Below are 26,644 nucleotides of genomic sequence, written 5' to 3'. Positions count from 1 at the left end.
AAATCTTCTATCTAGTTTCCTTTTCCAGCCAAATATATCCTCCTAAATCTAACTACAGGTTTTCCTAAACTTGTTTCTAAAGAATGGAGAATTTGAGCTGGAGAGCAATGGCTTATGCCTGCAATACTAGCTACTTGAGAGGCTGAGATCAGAGGATCATGATTGAAAACCAGCCCTGACAGGAAAGTCCATGAGACTTTTATCTCCAAGTAACTCAGAATAAAGCCAGAAGTACAGCTGTGGTTCAAGTGGTAGAGTGCCAGCCTTGAGTGAAAAAGCTAAAAGATAAGGCTCAAGCTTTGAGTACAAGCCCCAGCATAAGCACAAGTTAAGTAATTAAAATAATTAAAAAAATTTTAAGAATGGAAAATTGGAGAAACAAATGAAGGGCAGAGAGGGAGATGAGGGGCTGATGGATTATCCTAATAATGATACCCAATCATGCTTTCCTTCCTCCATGCCCTCTTTTGAGTTGTTCCTTTTGCCAAGAGGTATAATCTATCTTCCATCTCATGAATTCAGGCTGGCTATGTGACTTATTGATCATTAGGAAAAGGCAGTAGTGTTGCTGGACACTTGCAGAGCCTAGGCCCAAAGAAACACTAAGTCTTTGCTATCATCCCATTCTTGGAATCCCACCAACTCTTACATCAAGTAGGGAGATTGTAGGAACCACATCATATATAGGCTTGTTCTAGCCATGGCAAGTGAAATAAGGAGACTGAGTCTAAGTAACATTGCCTTGTTTTCATAGCCATCCTGGTGCCTTGCTGGGTGGAGGGGGCTTTTCATCCAGCTCTGAGAAGCCTAGAGGTAAGAGAAGCCATTCATTGAATTGTAGGTCATGCTGCTTAGCCCAGGGAGTTTTTGCTATAGAGAATGCTCATCTTTGGTTATCTCCCTAAATGGACTGTTTCCCTAGATGACAAGTTTAGCTGGCCCCTGAGCTACTTCCCTAGATGGAAAGTTTTACTTGTACCTGAGTATTTCCCTATAAAGTCTGCTTCTGTCGGAATGCATCTCTACCCCAACATGTGATTTTTTTGTTTTTTAAAAGCTTTATGCTAACTCCATGTTGGGCTGCAAGTCTTTGAGACAGGAGTTCACCTGTAGTATCTGGCTCACCAATAAAGACTCACAATTCAACCTCTCAAAATGTGGCTTCTCTGTTTCTTGTGACTGAAATTTCATACAACACAAGGGATTTGGATTTCATTCTATGTGCTGTGGGGAATCAGGAAGGTTTGAAGAGAAATAGCAATGTATTTTTTTCATATTTTTTTCTTTATTGTCAAAGTGTGATACAGAGGGGTTACAGGTTCATATGAAAGGCAGTGAGTACATTTCTTGTTCTACTTGTTACCTCCTCCTTCATTTCCCCCTCCCCCCCTTCCCTCTCCTCCCAAGAGTTGTGCAGTTGGTTTACACCAAATGGTTTCTAAGTGCTGCTTTCTGGATGGTTTGTCTTTCTGTTTTTTTTTGTTTTTTTTTTTTTTTTTTGGCCAGTCCTGGGCCTTGGACTCAGGGCCTGAGCACTGTCCCAGGCTTCTTCACGCTCAAGGGTAGCACTCTGCCACTTGAGCCACAGCGCCCCTTCTGGCCATTTTCTGTACATGTGGTGCTGGGGAATCGAACCTAGGGCTTCATGTATGGGAGGCAAGCTCTCTTGCCATTAGGCCATATCCCCAGCCCTCTTTTTGTTTTTTTGTCTCTCGATTTTGGTATTCCCTCTCCCTTCCCCAGTTCTGTTACCCATATAGACAATATCCAGGGTACTCAGATATAATACAGTGGTAGTGAGGGAACAGCCACAGGAAGGGACTACAAGAGAAACAAAACTAGATAAACCACTCAGTGAAACAAACAGACAAGGAAAAAAAGAAAAAAACTAGTACGAGTTCACATGGCATGTTGAGAATAATTACAACAGTGGTATAACTCTTGTTTCTGTAACGTGGAGTTCATTTCATTTGGCCTCTTCTTATGTGGTCATATGGGTGTAGCTATTGGGGTATTTTGGTCTTCTACCATGACTAAATGAGAATGGCCAAGAGTCACATGAAAAAGTGCTCTCCATCACTGGCCATAAAAGAAAGGCAAAGCAAAACAACATTGAGATTCCACCTCACCCCAGTAAAAATGTCTATTATCAGGAAATCTAATAATAACTGCTGGAGAGGATGTGGCCAAAAGGGAACTCTACTACATTGTTGGTGGGAATGCAAACTTGTTCAACCCCTCTGGAAAGCAGTGTGGAGGTTCCTAAGAAGGCTAAACATAGAGCTCCCCTATGACCTAGCAGCCCCACTTTTGGGCATCTACCCAAAAGACTATAAGCAAGACCACACTAAAGCCACCAGCACAACTATGTTCATCGCAGCACAACTTGTCATCGCTAAAACATGGAACCAACCTAGATGCCCCTCAGTAGATGAGTGGATCAGGAAAATGTAGTACATACACACAATGGAATTCTATGTCTCTGTCAGAAGGAATGACACTGCCCCATTCATAAAGAAATGGAAGCATTTGGAAAAAAAAATAATACTAAATGAAGTGACTCAGACCCAAAGAAACATAAACCCTATGGTGTCCTTTGTAGGGAATAGCTAGTACAGGAATAGGCTAGTAATGGTAGAAGACCAAAATAGCAATGTATTTTAAAGGGCCACTCTGGTGTGTTGTGAGGAAAAGATTGTAGTTAGGCCAGAAGAGAAGCTGGGAGGAAAGATGGATAATCCCGTTGTGGACAGATTTTGGTTCTCTAAGGATGGGCTTGGAACGGAATAGTAAAAAAAAAAATCTTCCTGAAATTCAAGGCTATAGAATTCATGTGGCAATTCAATTATTTGTTCCTGTTCTTTACCATTGTCTTTGCCTGTTACGGTGGAGTGGAGTCGGGAGGTCCTTGATACACGAATGTAAAGAGACAGGTTTGTAGCTTGATGAGTACTAAGGTTTTGAGACTTAATATTCACAAAAACAAAACTAAAAAGTAATGGACTTGTAGTGTTTTGCTCTGAAGGACCTAACAGGCAAAGGACTCCATGGGTTCACTGAAGGACTATTTCCCTTTCAGGCCTCCAGAAGAAAACCAAGGCCTTCAGAGAGAGAAAAAAGGTAGAGGCATGGGGAGGGAGGACAGAGGAAAGAGGTAAAAGGAAGAAAGACCAGAGGGAGAAGCAAAACTGGAACCCATCTACGATGACCTCCACATGGGTCGAAATTCAGGGGTAAGGGAAAGAAGCACTGTGTTTATGGGAGTGTGGTATGGCTGCTTGCTTTCTGGTGGCTGACAGTACTCACAGCCCTCTGCAGGCTTCAGGCTCACCTGGGTGCTCACCTGGACAGAGCTTGTTTCCCAGGCATCACTGAGAATAAAGGGCTGAGTAAAATGCAGTCCTTCTAAGGATCTTGTTGTTTAGTTGTGGGCATACAACTAAATATTGTACAATATACAATTAACAATGTAAGGGCATGAGTGTTAATTATGGTCCAGATTTTTTAATTTTTTAAAAAATTTTTATTGTCAAACTGATGTACAGAGAGAGGTTACAGTTTAATATGTTAGGCATTGGATACATTTCTGCCCAGATTTTTTTTAATGCTAAAGGAAAAGGATACCCAGAGAATCGGGAGGAGGGTGAATTTTGGAGATGGTTTGTAGAAGTGGTGGAGAGCAGGAAGACATCAGAGCAAGAGCCAGAATGGATTGAAAATCAGATGCCTGGTGCTGGTGGCTAATGCCTGTAATCCTAGCAACTCAGGGGGCTGACATCTGACAATTGTGTTTTAAATCATTGAATCCAGTCAGGCACAAAAGTTCATGAGAGGGCTGGGAATATGGCCTAGTGGTAAAGTACTCGCCTTGCATACATGAAGCCCTGGGTTCCATTCCTCAGCACCACACATATAGAAAAAGCCAGAAGTGACACTGTGGCCCAAGTGGTAGAGTGCTAACCTTGAGCAAAAAAGAAGCCAGGGACAGTGCTCAGGCCCTGAGCAAGCCTCAGGACTGGCAACAAAACAAAACAAAAGTTCATGAGATGCTTATCTCCAATTAACCAGCAAAAATTCAGAAGTGAAGGTGTGGTTCAAGTGTTAGACTGCCAGCCTTGAGTGAAAAGCCTACGAAGAACAAGAGGCTTTGACTTCAAATCCTAGTACCAGCATGTGTGCACATGCATGCACACACACACACACACACACACACACACACACACACACACACACAGAAATCCTCACTACTGAGGCAGGGTGCAGGACATGGGGATAGTCAATACCCAGTACCACCAAAAGAAACAACAACAACAACAAAACCCCCAACAAGATCAAATCCATTAAATTATATAAATATAAACCTGGGTGCTACACAGGGCCACTTCTAGTTCTTAGGATAAGGAGGCAGAAGGCAGAAAAACAATGAAACAAAAGCAGAGGGAAGAAGGCGTGGGGAAGTGAGGTAGGAGCTGTGGAGTGGTTCTGCTTCATAAGGTTCCCAGAGACTCTCCCTTTACATTATGTGCCCAATCACTGAGCTCTAAGTAGCAAAGTGTGTTTCTGCATGGGACCACTTAATGTAACGTAGACAAGCACAGTCTGCAGTAGAGGTGGAGGACCTGGCTTCTAGATTTGATTCAGTCAGTGTCTACCATGTGACTTTGGACACCAGTGCCAGTCCCTATCTGCCTTCTGTCAGTTGAAACTGAGATAGGCAAAGCATTGGGGCACAGCCGAAGGAAGAAGTTGCCAAATGTCAAGTACAGAATTGCTATTTTTAGAAGGCTTCCTCAAAGTTGTGAATCATCAGGTTCTGTACAGACCTCACAGAGCACTCAAACCTGAACTTTGGACCTAGCTGGACAAGAGAAAACCATGGGAAGCAAAGTAGTTTTCTTCACTGCCGTCTTCCCTCCTTTTCATTTCGTGGTAAAATGATATGCAGCTTCTTGCTGGATTAAAAATGAAAATAAATGGCCTGGTGATGCAGCTCAGTTGTAAAGCTGTAGTCTAGCATGTTTAAGGCCCTAAGTTTGATCTCCAGCAACACAAAGAAACAAGAGCAGGATGTAATAAGACCCATCAGTTGCCTTTGTTCATCTTTCTCTGCTATGGTCTGAATGTGTCCACCAGAAGTTCACATGTTGGCAATTTAGTCCCCACATTCACATGTCAGTGGTGTTTGGAGGTGAAGTTTTCAGGAGGCAATTGGGAGTAAATAAAGTCAGAGAACGGGGTTCTGTGATGGCATCAGTGGCTTTGTAAGAGGGAGAGAGGCACAAGGTAGCCTCTCTGTCACATTAGGTACGGCACATGGCCCTTATCTGATAGTCAGCAGAGGTCGGCCTGGCTCTAGGACTTCCCACACCCCAGAACAGGAAGCCAGTCAACTTCTTTATAAGTGAACCATGCACTGCATTCTGTTGTACCAACAGAAAGCAAAGCAATTTCCCTGTATCTACTCACATTTGAAGACTCTTCTTTATCTCCAATCAAATTTGGAGACCAACGATAGAGATTGGCTTACTTACCCTAATTCAATGGTCTTGCAGTGTCACTATAGTAAGTGCTGTACACATCAACCTACTGAACTGTAAGGGATGCTCCTCATTCTGTGGAAAATGCATGGAGACAGCTTTGAAGTTGGAAAGAAGTCCTTGATTTTTCAGATGTGTGCAAACATGGGAAACACATCTCAGATAAGACAGCAAATGGGTGATTCTACCGTACCATAAAATAACACTCATTCACTTAAAATATATCTGATACTGTTCAGTAACCTGATGGCATAATGGCCTTTGTCTTCTGTATGTCCAGGGAAAATTCTGGATTGCTTTGATACAGTTGGTTGTCATTACCATAGATATGTAGTTTATGCTGCTAAGACTGTATTAGGAGATAACATTATTTCCAGGGAAAATACAGTTTGTGTGTGTATGTGTGTTGATCCAGGTTCCTGAACTCAGGGCTTTAGCTTTGTCCCTTAGGTTTTTTTTTTTTACTCAAGTCTGGCACTCTATTACTTAAGCCACATCTCTACTTCCAGCTTGATAATTAATTGGAGCTAAAGCTGGAAGTGGAACTATGTCTTTGAAACACGATTTGATCCTCAAATTTCAGCTACGTGAGTAGCTAGGATGATAGAAATGAGCCTCTGGTGCCCAACTAAAAAGTTAGTTTCTTAAGAGTTGCTGGTCAAGAGGTTGGGAATATGGCCTAGTGGTAAAGTGCTCCCATCATATACATGAAGCCCTAGGTTTGATTCCTCGGCACCACATATATAGAAAAAGCCAGATGTGGCGCTGTGGCTCAAGTGGTAGAGTACTAGCCTTGCGCAAAAAGAAGCCAGGGACAGTGCTCAGGCCCTGAGTTCAAGCCCCAGGACTGGCAAAAAACAAAACAAAACAAAACAAAACCAAGAGTTGCTGGTTACAGCCACCTGATGAATATATAACCATGTTTAATGTGTGCTTTGTGGACTCAATAACATTGAGCCAGATGTCAATAGTGCTATAAACTTATGCCTGAACAAAACATATGCCACACTGATCTTTTTCGTTTCTCTCACCCCCTACTATCCTTTCTTAGTTTGGCAGTACTGAAGTTTGAACTCAGGAATTTGAGCTTGTCAGGAAGGTACTCTGCCACTTGAATGATACCCTCAGCTCTTTTGTTCTTTATTTTGTCTATTTATTTGGTAGTAACAGGCTATGTGCTTGCTAGGTAAGAACTTACTTAACCAACACCTCTAGACCTTAACTTTAGTTCTTTTTTTTCAAAGAGGGTCTTGCATTTTTCGACTAAGAGCCTTGGATAGAAATCCTCCACATAGCTGGGATTACAGGCATGAACCACCAAGACTAATTTATTGGTTGAGGTATATTTTGGTAACTTTTTTTTTGCCTCTACCTTCCAAATGCTAGGATTACAGGTGTGTATAAGCCTCTCCCTAGTGTATATCTTTTCAAGGGAGTAAACTTCACTTTTTTTTTTCGATGTATCTGCCAGAAGAGATTCATCTTTTCAGTGGAAAATAAATTTCTAAGTTCAGTAAAATAAACTTAACATAGGCTCCCTGTTTAAAGTTGGACATTCTTTCTTTGGAATGTTATTTCTGGAATAACATTAAAAATAATAAAAAAAATTCCATTCAACAAACATGGAAATGACCTACAATATTATTCTGTCACTTCATGGTACCCCAGAAAAGTAATAATTTTTGAAACTATTCTGAAATTTGGGACAGTAGAACTTGGCAATTAGCAAATTGAAAAAGATAAGTATTTTTTTAGTTCATAATTCTCTTACAGATGTCAATGACTGGGCTGAATACAGGCTCAGTTCTTCACTATACAATTCTTGGCTTGCTGATAGGCAAACTGGAAGCCAAGATAACACAAATAGATATTTTTTTTATCATGGAAAATGTTACTCAATCTAGTTACCAATATAACATCCCTTCACTTAATCCCTAAATAATGTTAACCCATTGTCACAGTTACTAAAAAATGAAGAAATAAAAATACATTTATTTCTGCCTGTTCTTTTCTCAATAGGGGCAAACAGTTTGAATTGTATGCTTCCAGTTTTTGTTTCTGTATTTTTAGTATATATTCCTATGTCCATGAACAATAAGAACATTACTTTTTTTTTTTTTTTTTTTGGTCAGTCATAGGACTTGCTTAACTCAGGGCCTGGGTGCAGCCCTTGAATTTCTTTGTGCTCAAGGCTAGTGCTTTACCACTTGAGGCAGAGCACCACTTTCAGCATTTTCTGAGATGATGATGATGATGATGGATGATGATGATTTGCCAGTCCTGGAGCTTGAACTCAGGGGCCTGGGCACTGTTCCTGAGCTTCTTTTTGCTCATGACTAGCCCTCTACCAGTTGACCCCTGTGCTACTTCCGGCCTTTTCTGTTTATGTGGTACTGAGTAATTGAATCCAGGGCTTCATGCTTGCTAGGCAAACACTCTACCACTCAGCTCTGGGGCTTGAACTCAGGGCCTAAGCACTGTCCCTGGCTTCTTTTTGCTCAAGGCTAGCACTCTGCCACTTGAGCCACAGCGTCACTTCTGGCTGTTTTCTATATATCCTTTTCTATATATATGGTGCTGAGGAATCAAACCCAGGGCTTTATGTATAAGAGGCAAGCACTCTTGCCACTAGGCCATATTTTTGGAGATAAAGAGTCTAATGGATGTTCCTGCCCAGGCTGGTTTCAAATCATGAACCTCAGATCTCAGCCTCCTGGTAACTGGTCTTACAGCCATGGGCCACTTGCAGCTCTTTAAGAATGTTACTTTTTAATCTTTAAAATTTACCTGTATTCTAATGCAAGGCAGTCTGCGTTTTACATTTATCAGAATGTTCCACTATGTTGATATTTAAAAACACATGTAAATATATACTGACCTAGAGCATTAGTTTTTAACTGCGATATTGTAATTTAGGGTAAACACACACATCTCTCTCAAAAATGTCAGTGCAGTGAAAGGCAATGTCTAAAACAGTGTGTGTGTGTGTGTGTGTGTGTGTTAAATGGATGAATAGAAGCAAGCAAAAGAATCATAAAGCACCTGAGGCCGGGCAGTTTTGGCTTCCATTCTCCTTAAAATGTGTTTTAAATTGGTGATGTTCATAGTATCTATATGCATGGTAAGAATTATTGCTGAGATTTCCACACGCCTTTTACTCAAACGAACTGAAGCAGGTTCTGAGGTGAGGGGCCGGCGCGAGGGGGTGGGGTGTGCTGCGGGCCCTCGGCGAGGGTTCGGCGGGAGGGTGGAGGGGCGGAGGGGCGCAGGCAGGCGGGGCCGCGCGACAGGGCGCAGAGTGTGGGTTGCTAATGGACACAAAGAGATCTCAATGTCAAAGCCCTAAAGACAAGGAAGGTTTGTGGGGAGCGGCCTGGGAGTTCACAGACTCCACGCTATACACTACCCGGATCAGATAACGACCTAGCGGCGGGCAGAGGTCTCCACGCTCTGGAAAGGCAGAACCATCAAAAGCCAAGCGGTTGCCAGGGCAACCACCGAGCGGGGTTGACCAGGATTCTGGAGACGCTTCTTGGAATGTTTCTTCTTCCGGTCCTCTCGGCTTCAGTACCTCGGTCTGTCTCCTCGGGCTCCGCCCACTCCGTAGGCCCTCCTCATTCTCGGTCTCCACCGATTTCCCCTTTCTCCCTCCCAGGTCGCCATCTTGACGCATGGTCCAAGATGGCGTCCCGGGGGTACCAGAGGCAGAGCCGAGATGCTCCAGTAAGGCTGCGCGCGTGCGCGGGTTTGGGCGAGAAAGGGAACGGCATGACGTCAAGACGTTTCCCCGCCCTCACGGCTCGCCCCGCCCCCCAGGGGCCCACCTCGTCTTCCTTCCACCCCGGGAACCCGGAAGTGGAGGAGGAGGCGCGGCGGCTGTGGCCAGGCTGCAGACGCTGGCTGAGCCAAACCCAGGAGCGCGTCTGGGGTTGGGGGCGGGGGGCGGGGCTGAGCGGCCTGGGCAGCCCGGCCTGGACGGGGCGGGGGAGGCCATGGCCTCGGCAGAGTTGCAGGGGAAGTACCAGAAGCTGGCTCAGGAGTACTCAAAGGTATCCACCGTGGGCGGGGAGTGAGGGGCCCTAGCCCCTGGCCCTGCGGCCTCGGGTTGCCTTGGCAGCGACTTGTGGGGTCGTGGGGGGACTCCTTGGGGGCATGCGAGCGCGCCCCTCCTCCGTCCACCATTTCCATGCCTCCACCTGCAGCTCCCAGGAGATGGGGCTGGGCGGTGTCTGGTCCGTGTGCATTTCTGCAGACCGGAGCTGGAGTTTGAGTCTCCCTCTCCTTGGACTGGCGGGCTTGGACGGGGATGCCGCGTGAATCCAGGCTTTTGCCTCGGGTGTTGGCCAGGGAGGGGCAAGGAGAGCGGCGGGGCCACCCTTCACCCCTGAGGTTTCCTCTGTTTAACCAGCTCAGGGGTTGGGGATCAGCCTGGCTGATCTGCAGAGATGGTTAGAGGCTAGATATTTATCTACCCCCACCCAGATCCGTTTGGGAGAGTAAATGGTGTCATTCCTGTAAAAACTGCCTCGCTAAGGATGGGTGGTTACGGATGTATTCCATTCGGACGCTTTGGCAAGATATTGTCTGGAGTGATTTTGACAGCTTGAATGCTAGGGCTAGCCCTCCTTTCCCTCTGTGGTCCTTCCTTCCCTTGGAAAAGGGCAGGGCATCCAGCAGGTGCTTCATTCATGCTGGATTTAGCAAAGTAGGGATCTGCCCTTTTGTCGTTGTGTTCACAGCACCTGCCTTCTTGGACAAGGGTGGTGCAATTTCTGGGTTGGGTGTTTCTGCCTTGTGTATATTCTGATGAAGTTATTAAAGTCGAGTGTGACATCTTTGGAAGTTGATTCACCAGTCTAGGTTTAGTATTCAATGAGCTTTACGATTTGAAGAGTTTGAAGCACATTCTCCCCCCCACCCCAATATTTCATTCAACAAAGTGAAATGAATTTAAAAAAAAAACAACCCTGTATTCTTTCTTTGTCTTTTCTTTTTTGTGTTCTGGGGATCGAACTCTGGACTTTGTGCTTTGCCACTGAACGCAGCCCACATGCAATTTGTTTTTTTGTAAAATAAAGCCTGCAAGCAAATATTCACTCATTTTCACCATCCACTAGAGATAGTACACTTATTCCAGTGGTGCTACCATGGGCAAAACAGTTTGTTTCTGTTTGAAATAATCTTAAGATCCTGTGGCACAATGTCAGTAGTAGGAAATTTTTATCCTTTGAAAGGAGAACTTCCTTATTTGAAAGAGCCTGAAGTTTAGAGCAAGCCCATATGATGAAGTGGGGTAGGTGCAGAATGGAAATGTTCAAATTTGTTTCTGCTATTTTTGATTGAATGTGTTTCATGCATATAAAGTAATGAAAGTGGTGGGTTGCCAGTGGCTTCATGTTTGTAAGCCTAGCTACTCAGGAAGACTGAAATCTGATGATTGTGGTTTGAAGCCAGTTTGGGCAGATAAATCTGGAAGACTTTTATCCCCAGTTAACTAGCGAAAAGCTAAAAGTGGAGCTGTGGCTCAAATGTAAAGCACCAGCCTTGAGTGAAAAAACAAGTAAGAGCATAAGGCCCTGAGTTCAAACTCATTACCAGCATTCAAAAAAAATAATAATGGGCCTGATATTTTTCTCTGACGAGTCAAAGAGCTCAGAAGGCAATTCCAAATGGAAAAGGGGGTTCCACAGTGTTCAGAGCAGTAACTGCCTTGCTGAAATAATGTCATTGTCTCCCAAAGTAATAAAAACTTTGAAAGATTTTATTCTTTTTGATATATAAGCATCTTCAACAGACACTTGATATGTGCCCCCCTGTGAGCTGTCTTCCAGGGTCCTAGGCTCCAGAAGTCCGCTTTAATGGAATCTTCAAACATGTTGTGTTCAAGGGAAGCACGGAAGAGAGGTCATTGGGCAAGGGTAGATGTTAGATTACAGAATAGAAAGTGGGAAAGGAAGGGAAGAGGTTGGTAGTTTCCTTGGCAAGAGGAGCAGCCTATGTTTGCTGACACGAAAGCTGCTCAAGATACATACATGGCAGGAGTGGTGAAATGTGCTTAGAGATGTCATTTAAACGGGAAATATGAAGGTTGTAGATGTCAAGTAAGTGTGAACTTTTCCCTATGTAGTCCAGGCTGGCCCGGGACATGGTGCTTCTGTCTCCCTCTAGTTTTCATGCCCCCTAATTTACCTTTTCAGAAATAGAAAATGATCGAAAGTTTTTTTGGGGGAGGGAGGTGGCATTCCTTTTAGGATGGAGATTGTAACTACATAGAGGAACAGAAGAGAAAAGACAGGAGAAAAGAAGGCCAGACAGTAGCATGTGGGAATGGTTTTAGGGAGGATAATATAGGATAAAAGAAGTTAGTGAATTTAGGATGAAGAAGAATGGCTAGATTCAGAAATTATGGTCAACAGTACTTTTTAGCTTCCCTCTTCCTCCCCCCCCCTTTATTTTGTATGCCTCCTTTATGAATAGCACTAAGTGTAGGAAGATACAAAGAACATATAAGGTTCTTCTCAAGTTTCATTTATTATGGTCCTGGTGAGTGAGGGAAGATTGAGTTGCCCCTGAATTTTCTGAGCTCACTGATTGATAAGGGCTGTAGGAAGGAAATTTCTTTTGGAAAAGGGGTATATTCCAGGTTCGATATGGCCATAGAATTTAAGGTTGGAGGACATATTAACGTTATGTGATCATTGTTAATTTTAAGTGATGCTGGGGATATTAACTCAAAATTTCTAATGGAGATGAATTGGCTACAAGTGAGAGCAAAGTGAGAATTACACTTTCAGGTAATTTCTCCTAAAGATGAACTTTGACATTTAATTAGGATAGAGATATAGGAATACCTGTGAGAAAGATGTAAGGGTACTGTTGTAGTGGGTCTCACAAATTTGGAGTCATTTCCTGAATCCAGCCAGTTATTCCTCATTTAGTTGCAATGTGAAAGAAATTTCAGAACTTAGAAGACAGATTTTATGTGAACCAGGCACTGGTGGCTCATGCTAGTTGGGAGGCTGAGATTGGGAGGATCATGGATCTGGGTTAGCCTAGACAGAAACATCAAAAGAGATTCCATCTTAATGGGAGAAGCTGGGTTTGTGGCATATACCTGTCATCCCAGCTTCAGTGACGCCTGTGAGAAGCCTAAAAGAAAGGGAGCACAGTCCAGCCACATGCCTAATTAGGAGGAGAGGTCCTATCTAAAAAAAAAAAAAATGAAGACACAAAAAAGGGCTGGAAGCATGGCCCAGCAGTAGTGCAAGCAGTACTGAGTTCAAATCTCAGTCTGTTAAAAAGAAAAAAAAAGTCATGATAAAAATGCATGTACTCCCTGTTTGTTTTAGTGCTCACCAATTTCTAGACAAGATTTGTGTCCTTTCCCCCTTTTTATTACCTCCCTGCGGCAGAAATTGTGGCTGATACTGAAATCTACTTACATTGCTCTTTTGCCTATATAGAATGCTGAGAAAAAAGGTTTCCTGTTAATCTGTAGAAGGAAGCCTACATTATCAGGAGAAAAGCAGGCTTGATCCTAAACCCAAGGACATTTGCAGAACCTACTCATCCTTCTGTAGTACAAGCCTGTGCTTCAGGAAAGTGCCCTTCCTTCCTTATGACTTGTAGTCATAATCTTTCCTACTGAGCAGTTTATAAAAACCAAAACTCTTGTGATCTGAGGAGCTTCCATAAAAGAGACTTTAGTGAAGTGAGATACAGGGTGAATTATGGAGGCCAAAGCAGATGAGAATTACAAGGCAAGCAAGTTGGTAAAACAAAGCGGTATGGAAAGATTAGTAAAAATGGAGAGTAAGACCCCAGTGGTTTGGCAACTAAATCATTAGAAGCTTTTAAAATAGCAGATTCAAGAGCTGAGTGCCAATAGCTCAAGCCTGTAATCTTATCTTCTTAGGAGGCTGAGATCTTAGGATCACAGTTTGAAACAAGCCTGGGCAGAAAAGTTCCTGATACTCTTACCTCCAATTAATGACCAGAAAAAATCGGAAGTGGAGCTATGGCTCAAGTAGAAGAATGTCAGTGGTGGGAGGAAAAAGCTGAGAAACTGTACCCAGGCCCTGAGTTCTGAGTTCAAGTCCCAGTACTGGAGTGCACTCCCCCCCCCCCCAAGCAAATCAATGGGTTAGAGATGCAAGGTACCACTCCACCACCTGAGGGAAAGCTAACCAAGGCCTTAGTTAGTGCATTATAATTTAACACCGAAATACTATTTCTTACCTGCTGTTTCAGCTCTACTGTTTCATCACCTGCTCTACTCCTAGTGACCTTTGAAGTACTCAGTTCTGGCTCATTTGATTTTAGCTTCATTTCTTTGCAGGAGCACTCTTGTCTGGTGCCATGTGTGTAAGCATATTTCAAGGTCTTCCTTGTGTTACCTTGGGTCAGTGCTTCTCAAAGTGTGGGTCCTGGCCCCCATAATGTGTGTTGTCTGAGAATGAGTTTACATGAGTTTTACAGACTCCTAAGTTCACCCTCCACCTGAACCTACTGAAAATTAACAGTAGGACCCAGCTGTTGTAACGAATTGCTCTGTGTGCTGTATTAGGATGCTTTGTGTTGCTACAAAAAAATTCCTAAAAGAACTAACTTAGAAAAGATTTCTTTAGTTTACAAGTCTATATAGCAGTGTAACCTCAGTGAAGCCTGATTTAAGTGTGTCTTGATTACTCATGGCACACGGTGAGTGGCAATGGTGGGAACACAGCAGGAGCGAGCACTTGATTACATATTGAATCAGGAGTAGAGACAGATAGGCAGTCTCGTGGTATCACAGCACATGTCCTCAGTGGCTTAAGGACTTGCTACAAAGAATAACCTTTCTCCCTCTCTCCTCTCTTCTCTCTCTCTCTCTCTCTCTCTCTCTCTCTCTCTCTCTCTCTCTCTTTCTCTCTCTGTTTTGGCTGTACTGGATTGAACTTAGAGCCTTACCTTTGCTAAAAGGCACTCTGCCACTGAGTCATGCCCCCAGCTCTTTTTGTGCTTTATTTGTGTTCACTTTCTGTTGTGGTGTTCACCTGGATTGAGATCTTCCTATTTTTGCTTCCCATCATAGCTGGGATGACAGGTGCATGCCACCATATCCAGCTTCTTCCATTGAGATGGACTTTCTCTTGACTTTTCTGCCTGGACTGATCTGGAACTGTGATCCTCTTAATCACAGCTTCCCAAATAGCTAGGATTACAGGTACGAACCACTGGCACCCAGTAGGGGCCTTCCTCTTAAAGGTACATCATACCTTCAATGTGACCAAATGGGGACCAAGAGTTTACATAGGGACCTTTGGGAGACACTTTAACGTCTAAACCACAGCACATGCTAACCTTGAATAGTATCAGCAAAGCTGCTTTTTTGCTCAGGTATGGACAATCTCTTTAAAGTTCAGTGAGGCTGTGAAATACATTGGGGAAACCAAATATCTGTTATTTCTTTAACAGTTTACTGTGCAATGGATGCTTCTTTTTAGTTATGATGACGATTGCCTTCGGGAACTTTTTTGAGTTAAACTCTTAGTATAGAACTACTTCTGTTGGGAAAGGGTCAGCTGTCTACCCTTGTGTTTGCTCTCCAAGTAGTGAGTGGAACCTGGTTAATCAATCACCCCTGCTGTAAGGGAACAGACGTAGCAGCTGGGCTGGATGAAAATAGAGTACCAGCTTTCTTTAACCTGGTGTCCTCAGATGTAGGATTCAATATTAAAGTTGGATTGGCAACTACAGCTCTGTTTGGTGCTGTCTTATGGAACTTTACATAAGCATGAAAAATATTCTATCTCTGTGGTGTCCAGCAAGGTAATCATGTGTTGTCATTAAGTATTCAAAAGGAAGTTAATGTGGCTGAGGAACTGGATTTTAGATTTTATTTACTGTCAAATAATTTAAATAGACACAGGTGGCAACTGTCTACCTTGTTGGATAGTACAAGCTTAGACTGTAGATTAGTGTATCACAGATGTTAATGTCCATGTGACTCATGGGAAGATCTTGTTACACTGCAAATTCTGGTTTAGTAGGTCTGGGGTGGGGCCTGAGACCCTGTTCCCAATGGATGCTCTTGTAGCCATTGGGACCACTACTCAAAGGACCACCCTTTGAGTAGCGAGGCCCTGGAGAGACCAGGGAGAGGCTATTCATCCTCTGCAGTTCAACTACTTGCACTTAGGGGCTGCTAATCTGCAGGAGGTGGGTGTTGGAAGTGTGGCCTAGCAAGTTTCTCTACATGGGAACAGGAATAGCAGAAAGAGTTCCATTTGAGAGAGGTCTGAGAGGAAAGTTTTCCTGCATCAGTTACAAAATAACCCCAGTCACTAGTACAAAGTATATAGTCTAGTGGTAATTTAAATAACCTGCCTATAGGGAGAACAGCAGGTATGACCCATAACCTCTTTTCTGGGGTAGGCAGAATGCCCAGGTGATACTCCTAGCACCTTTGAATACTTCAAATAATGGAACTGAAGGAGTTTTAGGAACCATCCAGGGCACACTGCAGTTGTTTGGATCTGCAGATAGCTTCAGTATTCCAAAGCTTTGAATTGAGTTTGGTGAGACTTAAGAATTGCCTGTTGCACACATTTCTTTGTAGTGAAGAAAAGCTGTATGCTTAAAGGTATTTTTTTTAAACAGGGTTGTAAAACAACTATAAGTGTCAAAATGTTTTGCATGAAAACAGCCATGTAAGAATGGGTCTAACACAGAAGGTGGTTGAGGGTTAGCTGAGAAACTACATCATTTCTCTTTTTCCACACAATCTTTAACAGTTTGTGATTAAAGGTCATAAATCCCCAGATCTTGGGCCAATTATCCTGACAGAGTTTGTCAAAGTGGCATGTGAGACTCTGTCTAGAGAAGTGGCTGTGTGGCCTGGCTGAGGCTGTTTAATTCCAGAACCACAGTCACACAGAACAATTGGGGCCTGGGTTATTGAAGAGTTAGACTCAGGGATTTTGAGAATTCTTAGTGTCTAGTCAGATCATGAAGTTTGAATCATTTGGTGAAGAATCTTTAGAATAAACTGGAAAATGTTAACAGTCTCTTATGGTTATATAATGCATTCTGTTTAAACCCCTCTTATATACAATACTCAAGTCGATTAAGTAGATAAGACCTTATTGAACTCTTCCTGTATCCACAGCATTGATTTTTCATCATAAGCAGGAAATACAAGGAAAATACATTTTCTATAACATGTAGAACAGTTTAAGTTGGCAGATAGGAGATGAATACAGAAATCATATACAAATTAGTAGGAAATACAAGGAAAATACATTCTCTATAACATGTAGAACAGTTTAAGTTGGCAGATAGGAGATGGATACAGGAATCATATACAAATTAGTAAATGTGAAATTTATGGCTTTCAAGTTAAGGTTGAGCTGTTTAGTGGGAGGTGTCTTGCTACCAGTAAGTGACAGGGGAACAAGAGCCAACTCAGATGGGCAACAGGGCATGGTTAGGAAAAGTTATGGAGGAAGAACAGGTAGGATTTGGTTGGCAGAGGGCTGTGTAAAAGGTAAAGCTAGTCTGAAGATTGTAAGATAACAATAATAACAAAAATGAGGTTTAAACCAATTAAGAGAACGTCAGAATTCAGAGGCCCTGTTCCACTACCCAATGGAACTTAGTGTGAGACTGTGGGGAAGAGGCTGTGTTGTCTTCAGGAGGGTGTTGCTGTCTAATAGAGACTTCAGACTGTATTGTCACATCAGTATGTCTGAAAGTCTCCATATTTGTCTCCTAGAGTCGCTAGTGCCTACCTGGTGTTTTTTAACTGGGTCTAAAAGAAAAGCACTGTGCCCTTGCCCACTGTGTTAGGTGCTTGAGAGAGGAAGGTGGGTGTCTGAGGACCACAGTGAGTGCAGAGGTGGCACATTTGACAGCCACTGGGTCAGTGGTGTAGCAGGAAGGCTGGTGGTGGTGCAGGGAGGCAGCAGAGGCCACACAGGGCAGTTCAGGCGCACAATCCTTTCTTAACCTAAATAACAGAAAACATTTAGATATACACATTTCTACAGAAGCAGGGTTTTCTGTTAAATAGTTTGATTGAAGCCATATTTGACTTATTTAGCAAGCAGTACAAATTTTTATGATCAGATATAAATTTATTATTTGTTGTAATCTGATATACACAATTTGAAAATCCGTCCCTCCGTCCCTCCCTCCCTCCGTCCCTCCCTTGTGTGTATGCCAGTACTGGGGCTTGAACTCCAGCCTTGCACTCTTGCCTGGCTCTCTGCACTTCCAAGGCTAGCACTCTACCACTTGAGCCACACCTCCACTTACCCTTTTGGCTTTTTAACAAAGTGTTCTATTCATTCTGCTTTATGTAGCCTTAATTATGTCTTAAAGTGCAAGGTGTTTTTTTTTTAATTACTGTGGTCTGTTCTTACAGGAAATAATCAGTTTAGTAAATTTCAAGCTTTATCCTTAGACCTTAAAGCAGCTACTGGACACACAAAACATACTAGATCAGGTAGGACAGGGGCGTGAAATGATGCTGTTCTCCTTTGGCTTTGTGGACTTGAAAATACGAAATCTGCCATTGAGGTAACATTATCCATGAATTCATTGATATTGCTTAAAAGATAGAATAGTACCTGGTGGATACTGCACTGGTACTTTGCTTTTTTTGAACTCCAGAGCAGAAGTTAGCAATCTTTTTCTGTAAGAAGCCAAACAGTAAGCACTTTGGGCTTGAGGATATATGGTTTCTGTCTTGGCCACTCCCTTCTTCGGTTGTACAATAATAGAGATGTTGGAGTAGGGCTGGGATCCAGAAAAACTTCAAAATGGATTGCAAGCCAACTGGCCCTCAGACTTTCTAGTTTGCCAACACCTTTTCTAGAGGATTTGGTGTCTATGCGTCTTTTTTAAGAGCAGGAAATGCCTACATTGCTCATTATCTTTTAATGTCTTATTTTCCACTTTAAATGATAAGCTCTTTAAAAACAACCACCATATCTTTTATTCTCATATCATTTAGAACAGTACTTCGAACCAGGCAAACTGTAAAAATATATACCTGTTGTTGCTGTGAGTCAGTTGTAACTAGGAGAGCTGTTTCCATTTGTGGAAGAACGCTGTATAGTTTAGACAATGCTTTGACGTAGGTCTCTTACTTGTTTCTCGAAACAGGCTTAGAAGAAGGAAGATAGGGTCAGGTGTGTGTAGTCACCTGTACTATGTGGCTAAAGCATAAAAGGGTCAGTGAATTTCTCAAGTTTGTATTATGAACAGCAAAACAAAGATTTGGACCTGGTTTCTGTTGTGGCAGTGATCTGTGATCTTTAACATTCCCAAAGTAAAAGATATTCATCTTTTGTTTTGTTTTGTGTTTCAGTTTGTTTACCACTCAAATGTTCCTGCCCTTTTGTCTTGAATTAGAGTCAGTTCTGTGTTCTCTGGAGCCTGATCTGAGCTCTGCAGAATTACAAAGAGATTTTTTTTTCCTTTAGACAAGGTCTCACTGTGTAGCCCAGGCTCTGGACATGTAGCCTTGCAGCCCAAGCTGGCCTCTCACTTGAAATGCTCCTGCATCAGTTTCTTAAATGCTGGGACTACAGCAATGTGCAACCCACACCCAGCAAAACTGATTTTTATTTTTTAAAGTTGGTAGATAAAATTGTCCCATTCTTTCAGTTTCCCAGAGAAGAAAAATCTGGTTATTTCTGGTCTTCGCCGACCCTCAGATTATTAGCTGTGTTGAGCTTACATAGTTATCTTTAATGTGAGTTTTGCTGAGAATATTTTCCTGTTACTGTGGATGTGGTTTTTATCTTCTAAAACTGCCAGTGGAGGTTATACATATGTAGATAGAAGTGAAAAGCCATCAAACAGTATAATTTTTGTGTACTTTATTTAAAATAACATTATACATCAACTGTTAATACTTAACTGTAGAAAAAAAAGCTCAAGTTTTCCTTTTTCTCCCAAAGCTTTCCCTACCTCACCAGCCTCACTGTTTTTCACTCCAGCATAGCTTGTGATATAGTAGTCAAGGTTGTCTAGCTGTCATTGTAACGATGAAGTCAAAACTGCCAAGATATGAATTCAGCATTTCCACCTCCCTTTCCTGTGCCTGTTTCCTCATCTCAAAAATAGTGGTAATTAGAACATGCACTTGGTAGGACAGTGAAGATTAGATGAGGCAACACATGAAAAGTACTTGGGATGATGTCATGATCAGTATGTCATGATCGTTCAAATGTAAGTGGATAGTAAAATCATTTTGCAAATTGAACCTGCTTCTTAATTGTCTTGTACACTGCTGCTGCTGGCTGATAATAATTGCCTATCATTCCTAAGGCTACTGTCTCTGATGACATTTTCATGACTAATATTAGCTACAGTGTCCCGCTGGGTTTGTTGATGCCCTACATTTTGATTTTCTGTGCAATTCTTATCCCATGGTTGTCTAACTATATGGATTTTACAAATGGATAGCATACCAGAATTTCAAGGAAAATGGCCTGTTAAGTATTCTGTTATTTATTGTATTGCTTTTATTTAGGGGTATGATTTAGTTTCATATGGAGAATGATGCATAGAGGTTGGAGACATGGAGTTTAGTCTCCGTGGTTTTCTTTTTTTTTCCTTTTCTTTTGTTTAAATTGTTTTTTTTTTGAAACAGAGCCTTCCTGGCTGGCCTTGAACTCACGGTCTCACTGCTTTGACTTCTTGAGTACTGGAATTATAGATGTGTGCCACCAACGCTAGTTAGTTCCAGTTCTGCCATTGGTTAGTTTTATGTTGTTGGGGAATTCAGCCTGTGTCTTTATTTATTTATTTTTATTTTTTAATTAAATTTTATTGACAAGGTGATGTGCAGAGGGGTACAGTTACATAATAGGTAGTGAGTATATTTCTTGTCATATTTGTTACACCTTCCCTCATTTTTCTTTCTCTTCCCTAGTTCTGTGTGTCTTTATTTATAAAATGGTGAACTATAACCATTTCCCTTTTTGGGACAAATATTTTGTTTTATCTATGTGTTTATATTATATGCATATGAGTATATGAGAAAATATCTAGTTACGTAAATATAATGACTTCTCTAAAGTAATTTGTGATATTCTGGTTACAACTGATTGTTTTATATTAGAAATAATTACTGTTCTCTCTGTTTTTAGCTTCGGGCTCAGAATCAAGTCCTAAAGAAAGGTGTTGTGGATGAACAGGCTAATTCTGCTGCTTTAAAGGTATGCAGTCTGGTCTTTGTGTTGTGAAGGTTATGTTTTGCCATGCTCAAAGCAGAAAATTCAGCTGGGTTTCTGGGTTAAAGTCCTACTTCTGATACTGATTCACTAGGAATAGGGGATAGTATTACTGTATTCTTTGTGTTTAACTGTTTTATTACCTGAGGTATCCACATTTTATTTCCTTCACTAAAAACTACTAAAAAGTATGATTTGACTTTATCTAATGCATTTCTTCTGTACCTCAAGTCTTCTTTAGCCCAATGCATCTGGATGAATGGAGCTTTGTATCTGTGGTCATCTCTAGATAGCAGTTGAGAAGACCAGATCATATTCATATCTGTGTTCCCAACTCTCAGCAAATGGGTCCTAAGAAATGAAACATGGAATCACCTAGTCCATTAGTCTTGCCTTTAGTTGTGTTACTTAGTAGTAATAACTTTTAATCAGAGCACTGAGGCATGTACTAAATATTGCTTAGATCACTATACCTTTGTGTGAGTGTGCTGGTTCTGGGGCTTGAACTTGGGGCCTGAGCTCTTTTGCTCAAGGCTAGGGATTTACCATTTAAACCATAACTTCACTTTGCTTTTTGTGTTTAATTGCAGATAAGAGTCATTAGGACTTTTCTTGCCAAGTTGGCTTCCAACAGATTCGCAGATCTCAGCCTTCTGAGTAGCTAGGATTACAGGCATGAGCCATCCACACCCAGCTGCTTAGTTATGCTTTTAAGTGGATAAATTAAATCCAGGATATAGACTCCTTCTTGGCCAAGTTTCAGTTAAATGTACTGTCTCTCTCTGTCCATTTGCTTGCTATTTCTCTTCTTGTTAGACAGATGGAATTAGGATTATTTTTTTCTCTGGTGTCTTTCTGGAAAAGCTCCTCAACCACTGGTGGGTGTATCCTGGTGGTTGCTGTCATGTAGCTCTGACCCTGAAACCTTTCACTTGCTATGTGCCACACTTTGTGCTAAGTATACTAGATCTATTATCTTTAGTGTTCACAGCAGTTCAACAGGGGTTGATAACATTATCATCCCCTTTGCAGAGTTGTGTGAGAAATTACGATAGATTTTTTCTGAAATGAATGATTGGTTGGAGTCCAGCTTCAGTCAACTTTTGGTAATTTATGACAATGAAAAGAAATTATTTTATTTTATTTATTTATTTTTTTTGCCAATCCTAGAGCTTGGACTCAGGGCCTGAGCACTGTCCCTGGCTTCTTTTTGCTCAAGGCTAGCACTCTGCCACTTGAGCCATAGCACCACTTCTGGCTGTTTTCTATGTATGTGGTGCTGGGGAATCGAACCGAGGGCTTCTTGTATATGAGGCAAGCAGTTTTGCCACTAGGCCATATTCCCAGCTTGAAAAGAAATTATTTTTTATTGATTCTTCACAGTAATCATTATAATTATAGTACAACTGACAGTTTTCCAGTTCTTTTAGTGAGAATATTGTTACCATAGAAGTTCCTGTGAAGTAACTATTCATTAATTTGACTTTCTTTAAATTTGAGGTGTATGATAGTTTAGACTTAAATTGGACCAAAGTTTACATTTGAATTTCAAGTAAACATTAAGAACTTAGTAAACAGCAGAGGAGTATGTTTTTCTGTCCTTTAGCTCTGCTTTCACCATTCAGATAATGCCAATGTAGTGACACTAGCTGTGGATTCAGGTTGTTTTATCATAGCTAAGTCATTGGTTTACTAAAATTTGACCTCTTAGCTTTTTAGTTTCTTTATTTTCTACACGATCCTCAGATCTCAGCCTCCTGAGTAACTAGGATTACAGGTGTGAGCCACCTGTGACCGGCTTTACTCTTAGCTTTTTATGATTTTTTTTTTTTTGCCAGTCCTGGGGCTTGAACCTGGGCCAAGGCACTGTCCCTGAGCTTCTTTTACTCAAGGCTAGCACCACTTGAGCCACAGCACCACTTCTGGCTTTTTCTGTTTATGTGGTACTGAGGAATTGATCCCAGGGCTTCATGCATGCTAGACAAGCACTCTACAGCTAAGCCACATTTCTAGCCCTATTAACTTTATTTTTTCAGTGAAAGAAATAAAAATAGTTCCTAAACATATGGTAGTTTATGGCCATCTCTGTATCTGATTGTCAATGAACACAAAGTTATTAGAATCTCACAGAAAAACATACTTAGAATTGTGTTTTCTAAGTATTTATCTTTTTAAAAATTGTGTGAAACTCAGTATTCCTCTTTTAACTTCTCTCTTTCTTACCTCATTATGGTATTAACAGTACAGAATAGCAGAAAGTGTTCAGATTCTAGATTTTGTTTTTATTGTCATTTAGCTTTAAAGTGAATTGAGGGGGCTGGGACTATGGCCTCGTGGCAAGAGTGCTTGCCTCATATACATGAAGCCCTGGGTTCGATTCCCCAGCACCACATATATAGAAAACGGCCAAAAGTGGTGCTGTGGCTCAAGTGGCAGAGTGCTAGCCTTGAGCAAAGAGAAGCCAGGGACTGGCTTTTGCCAGGCCCAGGACTAGCCAAAAAAAAAAAAAAAAAAAGTGAATTGACAGTAGAACAGCATCTGAAAATATCTCTTGTATTAGGATGATATTGGTTTTTATCTTTGAGATATCAGAATCATTAAAGTAAAGACAAGTATTGAAAAGACTTCATTTAGAGCTGGGGATATAGCTCAGTGGTAGAATACTAACCTAGTATACACGGAGCCCCTTGGTTAGATTAGGTCCCCACCCCTGGCCCAGGCAATGGGGAGAGTTTGTTGTGGCTACTTTTTTTCTTAAAGGGGCCAGCAAAGATTTGCTAATAAATTGGGTAAAACAAGGAAAAATAAAAGGGCCAGGTGTGGTCCACTCTGGCAAACAGATAATGAGAGCTAGGAGCTCCTCAACTGATTTAAGTTCAGAGAGGATTGAGAGGATTTATAGAAAGAAAATACAAACTTGGGTTTTTTTGTTGTTGTTGTTGTTTTTAATCAGTTTTGCTTACTGAAGAGTATCATTAGTGAGTCTGGGGGTCTCTTAAAAAATTTAGGTTTAAAAATTTGTAGCTCCAAGCTTTGTGTTTGCTGTTTTCTGTTTAGTTTTAAATTTACTTGGTTTGACCCACGGATGATTTCTGTCATGAAAACAAAGCTAAAAAAAAAGTAAGAACTGAAATGATAAATACACAACTTGAATTCCCTGAAGCAAAAGGTCTTGATTGTATTTTGGTGAAGCAAGCATCACTTTTTTCATTAATTCTGAACCTCAAAACCTCACTTGGATGCAGGAACAACTAAAAATGAGAGATCAGTCACTGAGGAAATTGCAACAGGAAATGGACAGTTTGACATTTCGAAATCTGCAGCTTGCCAGGAGGGTAGAACTACTGCAAGATGAGCTATCCCTGAGTGAACCTCGGGGCAAGAAAAACAAGGTAGGTCCCATAATGGCAAGCTGGTCTGACCTGGGCATGCAATGAAGACCCTGGTTAAAACTGCAGATTCTCCTCCTGATTCTCTGATGTTCTATTATATCTGGACATAGAGCCTAGAAAAGAGGCATTGCTATACATGTGTGATAAGTAAACATTAGGGGCATTTTTATACAGAAGTCAGTTTTAAAGAATTTATTAGCAGCAAACATGTACTTGGTTCATGTAGTAGCTGGACTATATTAGTTTCTCCATCAGCAAAGTGGGGATAGGCTAGTGAGGATTAAATGGATCATGTGAAACTGCTTAGGATATGTTTACCACGTAGTATGTTAACACCTTTCCCATACCCATTTTCCTGCATAGAAGTATTCTGTGGGGTGCTGATGTTCCAGGAAAGGGGGACAGAAGGTACAGCAGGCAGGTATTAGAGGTACATGGGAATCTATCAAAATATACATGTATGTTCTAAGAATGCTGAAAAATCTCTGGGGAGGAAATGGCCATCTGGAGACCACGCAGGCATACAGACTGATACAGTCTCCTCTGACTGTAACAGAGATGTGTGTGGAACACTTGTGCATTAGTTTTAATTAAAGTTTCCAAATTTGGAAACACCAAGGGCCCCAAGCATGTCACTCAGTAGCATCTGTTGTGTTCCAGACCTGACAGATATTTAATAGTTTTTGGTTTTCATATAGCTTATCCATTTTTCAAAGGGCTTTTTAATTACAAATTGTTATTGGATCAGTAGGTGACTTCATTTTAAGTGATGACTGATGATACAAAGAAGGCATAGGGTGGTGACTAATTTCTAAACGTAGTCTTGTTGTTAGAGTCTCCCTTGAATACTTGAAGTTTGCGTATTACATGAAAACAGTTGGTCATTATTAGATTTTAAATAGTGCTGCTGTTCTCAGTAGATAATGTTAATATTAGTAAAAAAGAGGGAGAGAATTTTCATTATCTTTGAGCTTTTTTCTTGTGCTTTTAGTAATAGTCTTTATTTTGCAAGGTAATGTTTTTAAAAATCTTAGAACTTGATGTGAATTTCTGAATAAACTTGTCTTTATGAATGCTGTTACATAACATTTCCTAAAGAAGTTTAGCAAGCAAGACTTGTAGAATTGTTAAAACTCTCTTTTTCCAACCTAAAGATGACATTGAAATGGTATTTATTAGTGTATTTATGTTGCTAGCCTTCTGGGTCTGTTCTGTCTCCCAACAGAACTACCTCTGAATTGCTCTGAAAAGAAAAATGACCTTATCTGTTCTTCTCTCTCTCTTTTAAGCTTTCTTGCCCTTTATACTATTTGCAGTTACAGTTGTGTCCCATAGGAAAAGTTAAATGATGGACTGTGTACCTTTTGCAGGATTGTTTGAGAATGATGAACACATAGAAGAGACAAGCTACTAAGGTGATAGAGAATCTGTGTACCTTAGGATGTTTCTCTAAAGGATGAAAGTTATGTGGACATAACTTATTCTTTCCATCAGAAAAGTGGAGAATCTTCTTCTCAGTTGAGTCAAGAGCAGAAGAGTGTCTTTGATGAAGATCTACAAAAGAAGATAGAAGAGAATGAACGGTTGCATATACAGGTGACAAAAATCTATTTTCTATGTGAAGTAAAAGTGGATCATATGATCTGAGAGGTAGAAAAAATAGTGCAAATAGTGTGTTTCATCTCTGTGTAGGTTTTTCATGTCTCAGTCTTTTAAGTATGAATGTCAACATCATTTTCCTTCACTCTCCTTTATTCTTCTTTTCTCTTTTCTCTCTTCCTTTCCTTCTTCTCCTTTTCCCTCGCTCTTTTTGCCCAGGCTGGTCTTGCTTATGGTTCTTCCTGATCTCTGCCAATGGAGTAATCATGTCCAGCCTGTAATTCTTTGTTTCAGACTCTCATTAAGGGGTGGAACTTCCTGTATTGTTTTTTTTTTTTTTTTTTTTGCCAGTCCTGGGGCTTGAACTCAGGGCCTGAGCACTGTCCCTGGCTTCTTTTTTTTTTTGCTCAAGGCTAGTACTCTCCCACTTGAGGCACAGCGCCACTTCTGGCTTTTTCTATATATATGGTGCTGAGGAATTGAACCCAGGGCTTCCTGTATACGACGTGAACACTTTACCACTAGGCCATATTCCAGCCCGGGACTTCCTGTATTTTAGGAACAGCACCTCGGTTAGATTCTTTATGTGCCAAAAAATTGAACTAGGAACTCATGTGATTAAGAGAAAAGAAATCCAGGCTTTGGAATAGGCATCCTGTGTTTCAGTCTCACATTTACTGTGAGACATAAGCTATACCTGTTCCAGCTTTGGTTTCTTCATGTGTAAAGGGGGATAGTAAAAGTACATCCTCTGATACACTGAGATAATACCTGTGGGTTTTGCACGGACCACCTACAGCCATACACATGTTATTCTGTGAATAGTCACTGCTGTTGGTTTTCTCATATATGAATTGGTGTTTCATGAGAAGGAACAAAAATGCTCTTT

General features: G+C 41.3%; 1 protein-coding gene across 1 annotated transcript in view; it reads left to right on the top strand.

Annotated features, from left to right (window-relative positions):
* The first annotated feature begins 9,439 nt into the window (after positions 1-9,439).
* The window catches only part of Ppp1r21 (protein phosphatase 1 regulatory subunit 21), a 58,978-nt gene continuing 41,773 nt past the window's right edge, over positions 9,440-26,644 (top strand). The window contains exons 1-4 of the mRNA XM_048352960.1: positions 9,440-9,586; positions 20,681-20,749; positions 24,010-24,156; positions 25,651-25,752. Of these exons, the coding sequence (XP_048208917.1) occupies positions 9,530-9,586; positions 20,681-20,749; positions 24,010-24,156; positions 25,651-25,752 (375 nt within the window). The 5' untranslated portion in view covers positions 9,440-9,529. The remainder of the gene's footprint in view (positions 9,587-20,680; positions 20,750-24,009; positions 24,157-25,650; positions 25,753-26,644) is intronic.

The sequence above is a fragment of the Perognathus longimembris genome, chromosome 8 (genome assembly GCF_023159225.1).
Source record: "Perognathus longimembris pacificus isolate PPM17 chromosome 8, ASM2315922v1, whole genome shotgun sequence".
Lineage (NCBI taxonomy): Eukaryota > Metazoa > Chordata > Mammalia > Rodentia > Heteromyidae > Perognathus > Perognathus longimembris.
Note: the sequence above shows the minus strand (reverse complement) of the source record. Positions and strands in the feature narration are given on the sequence as shown.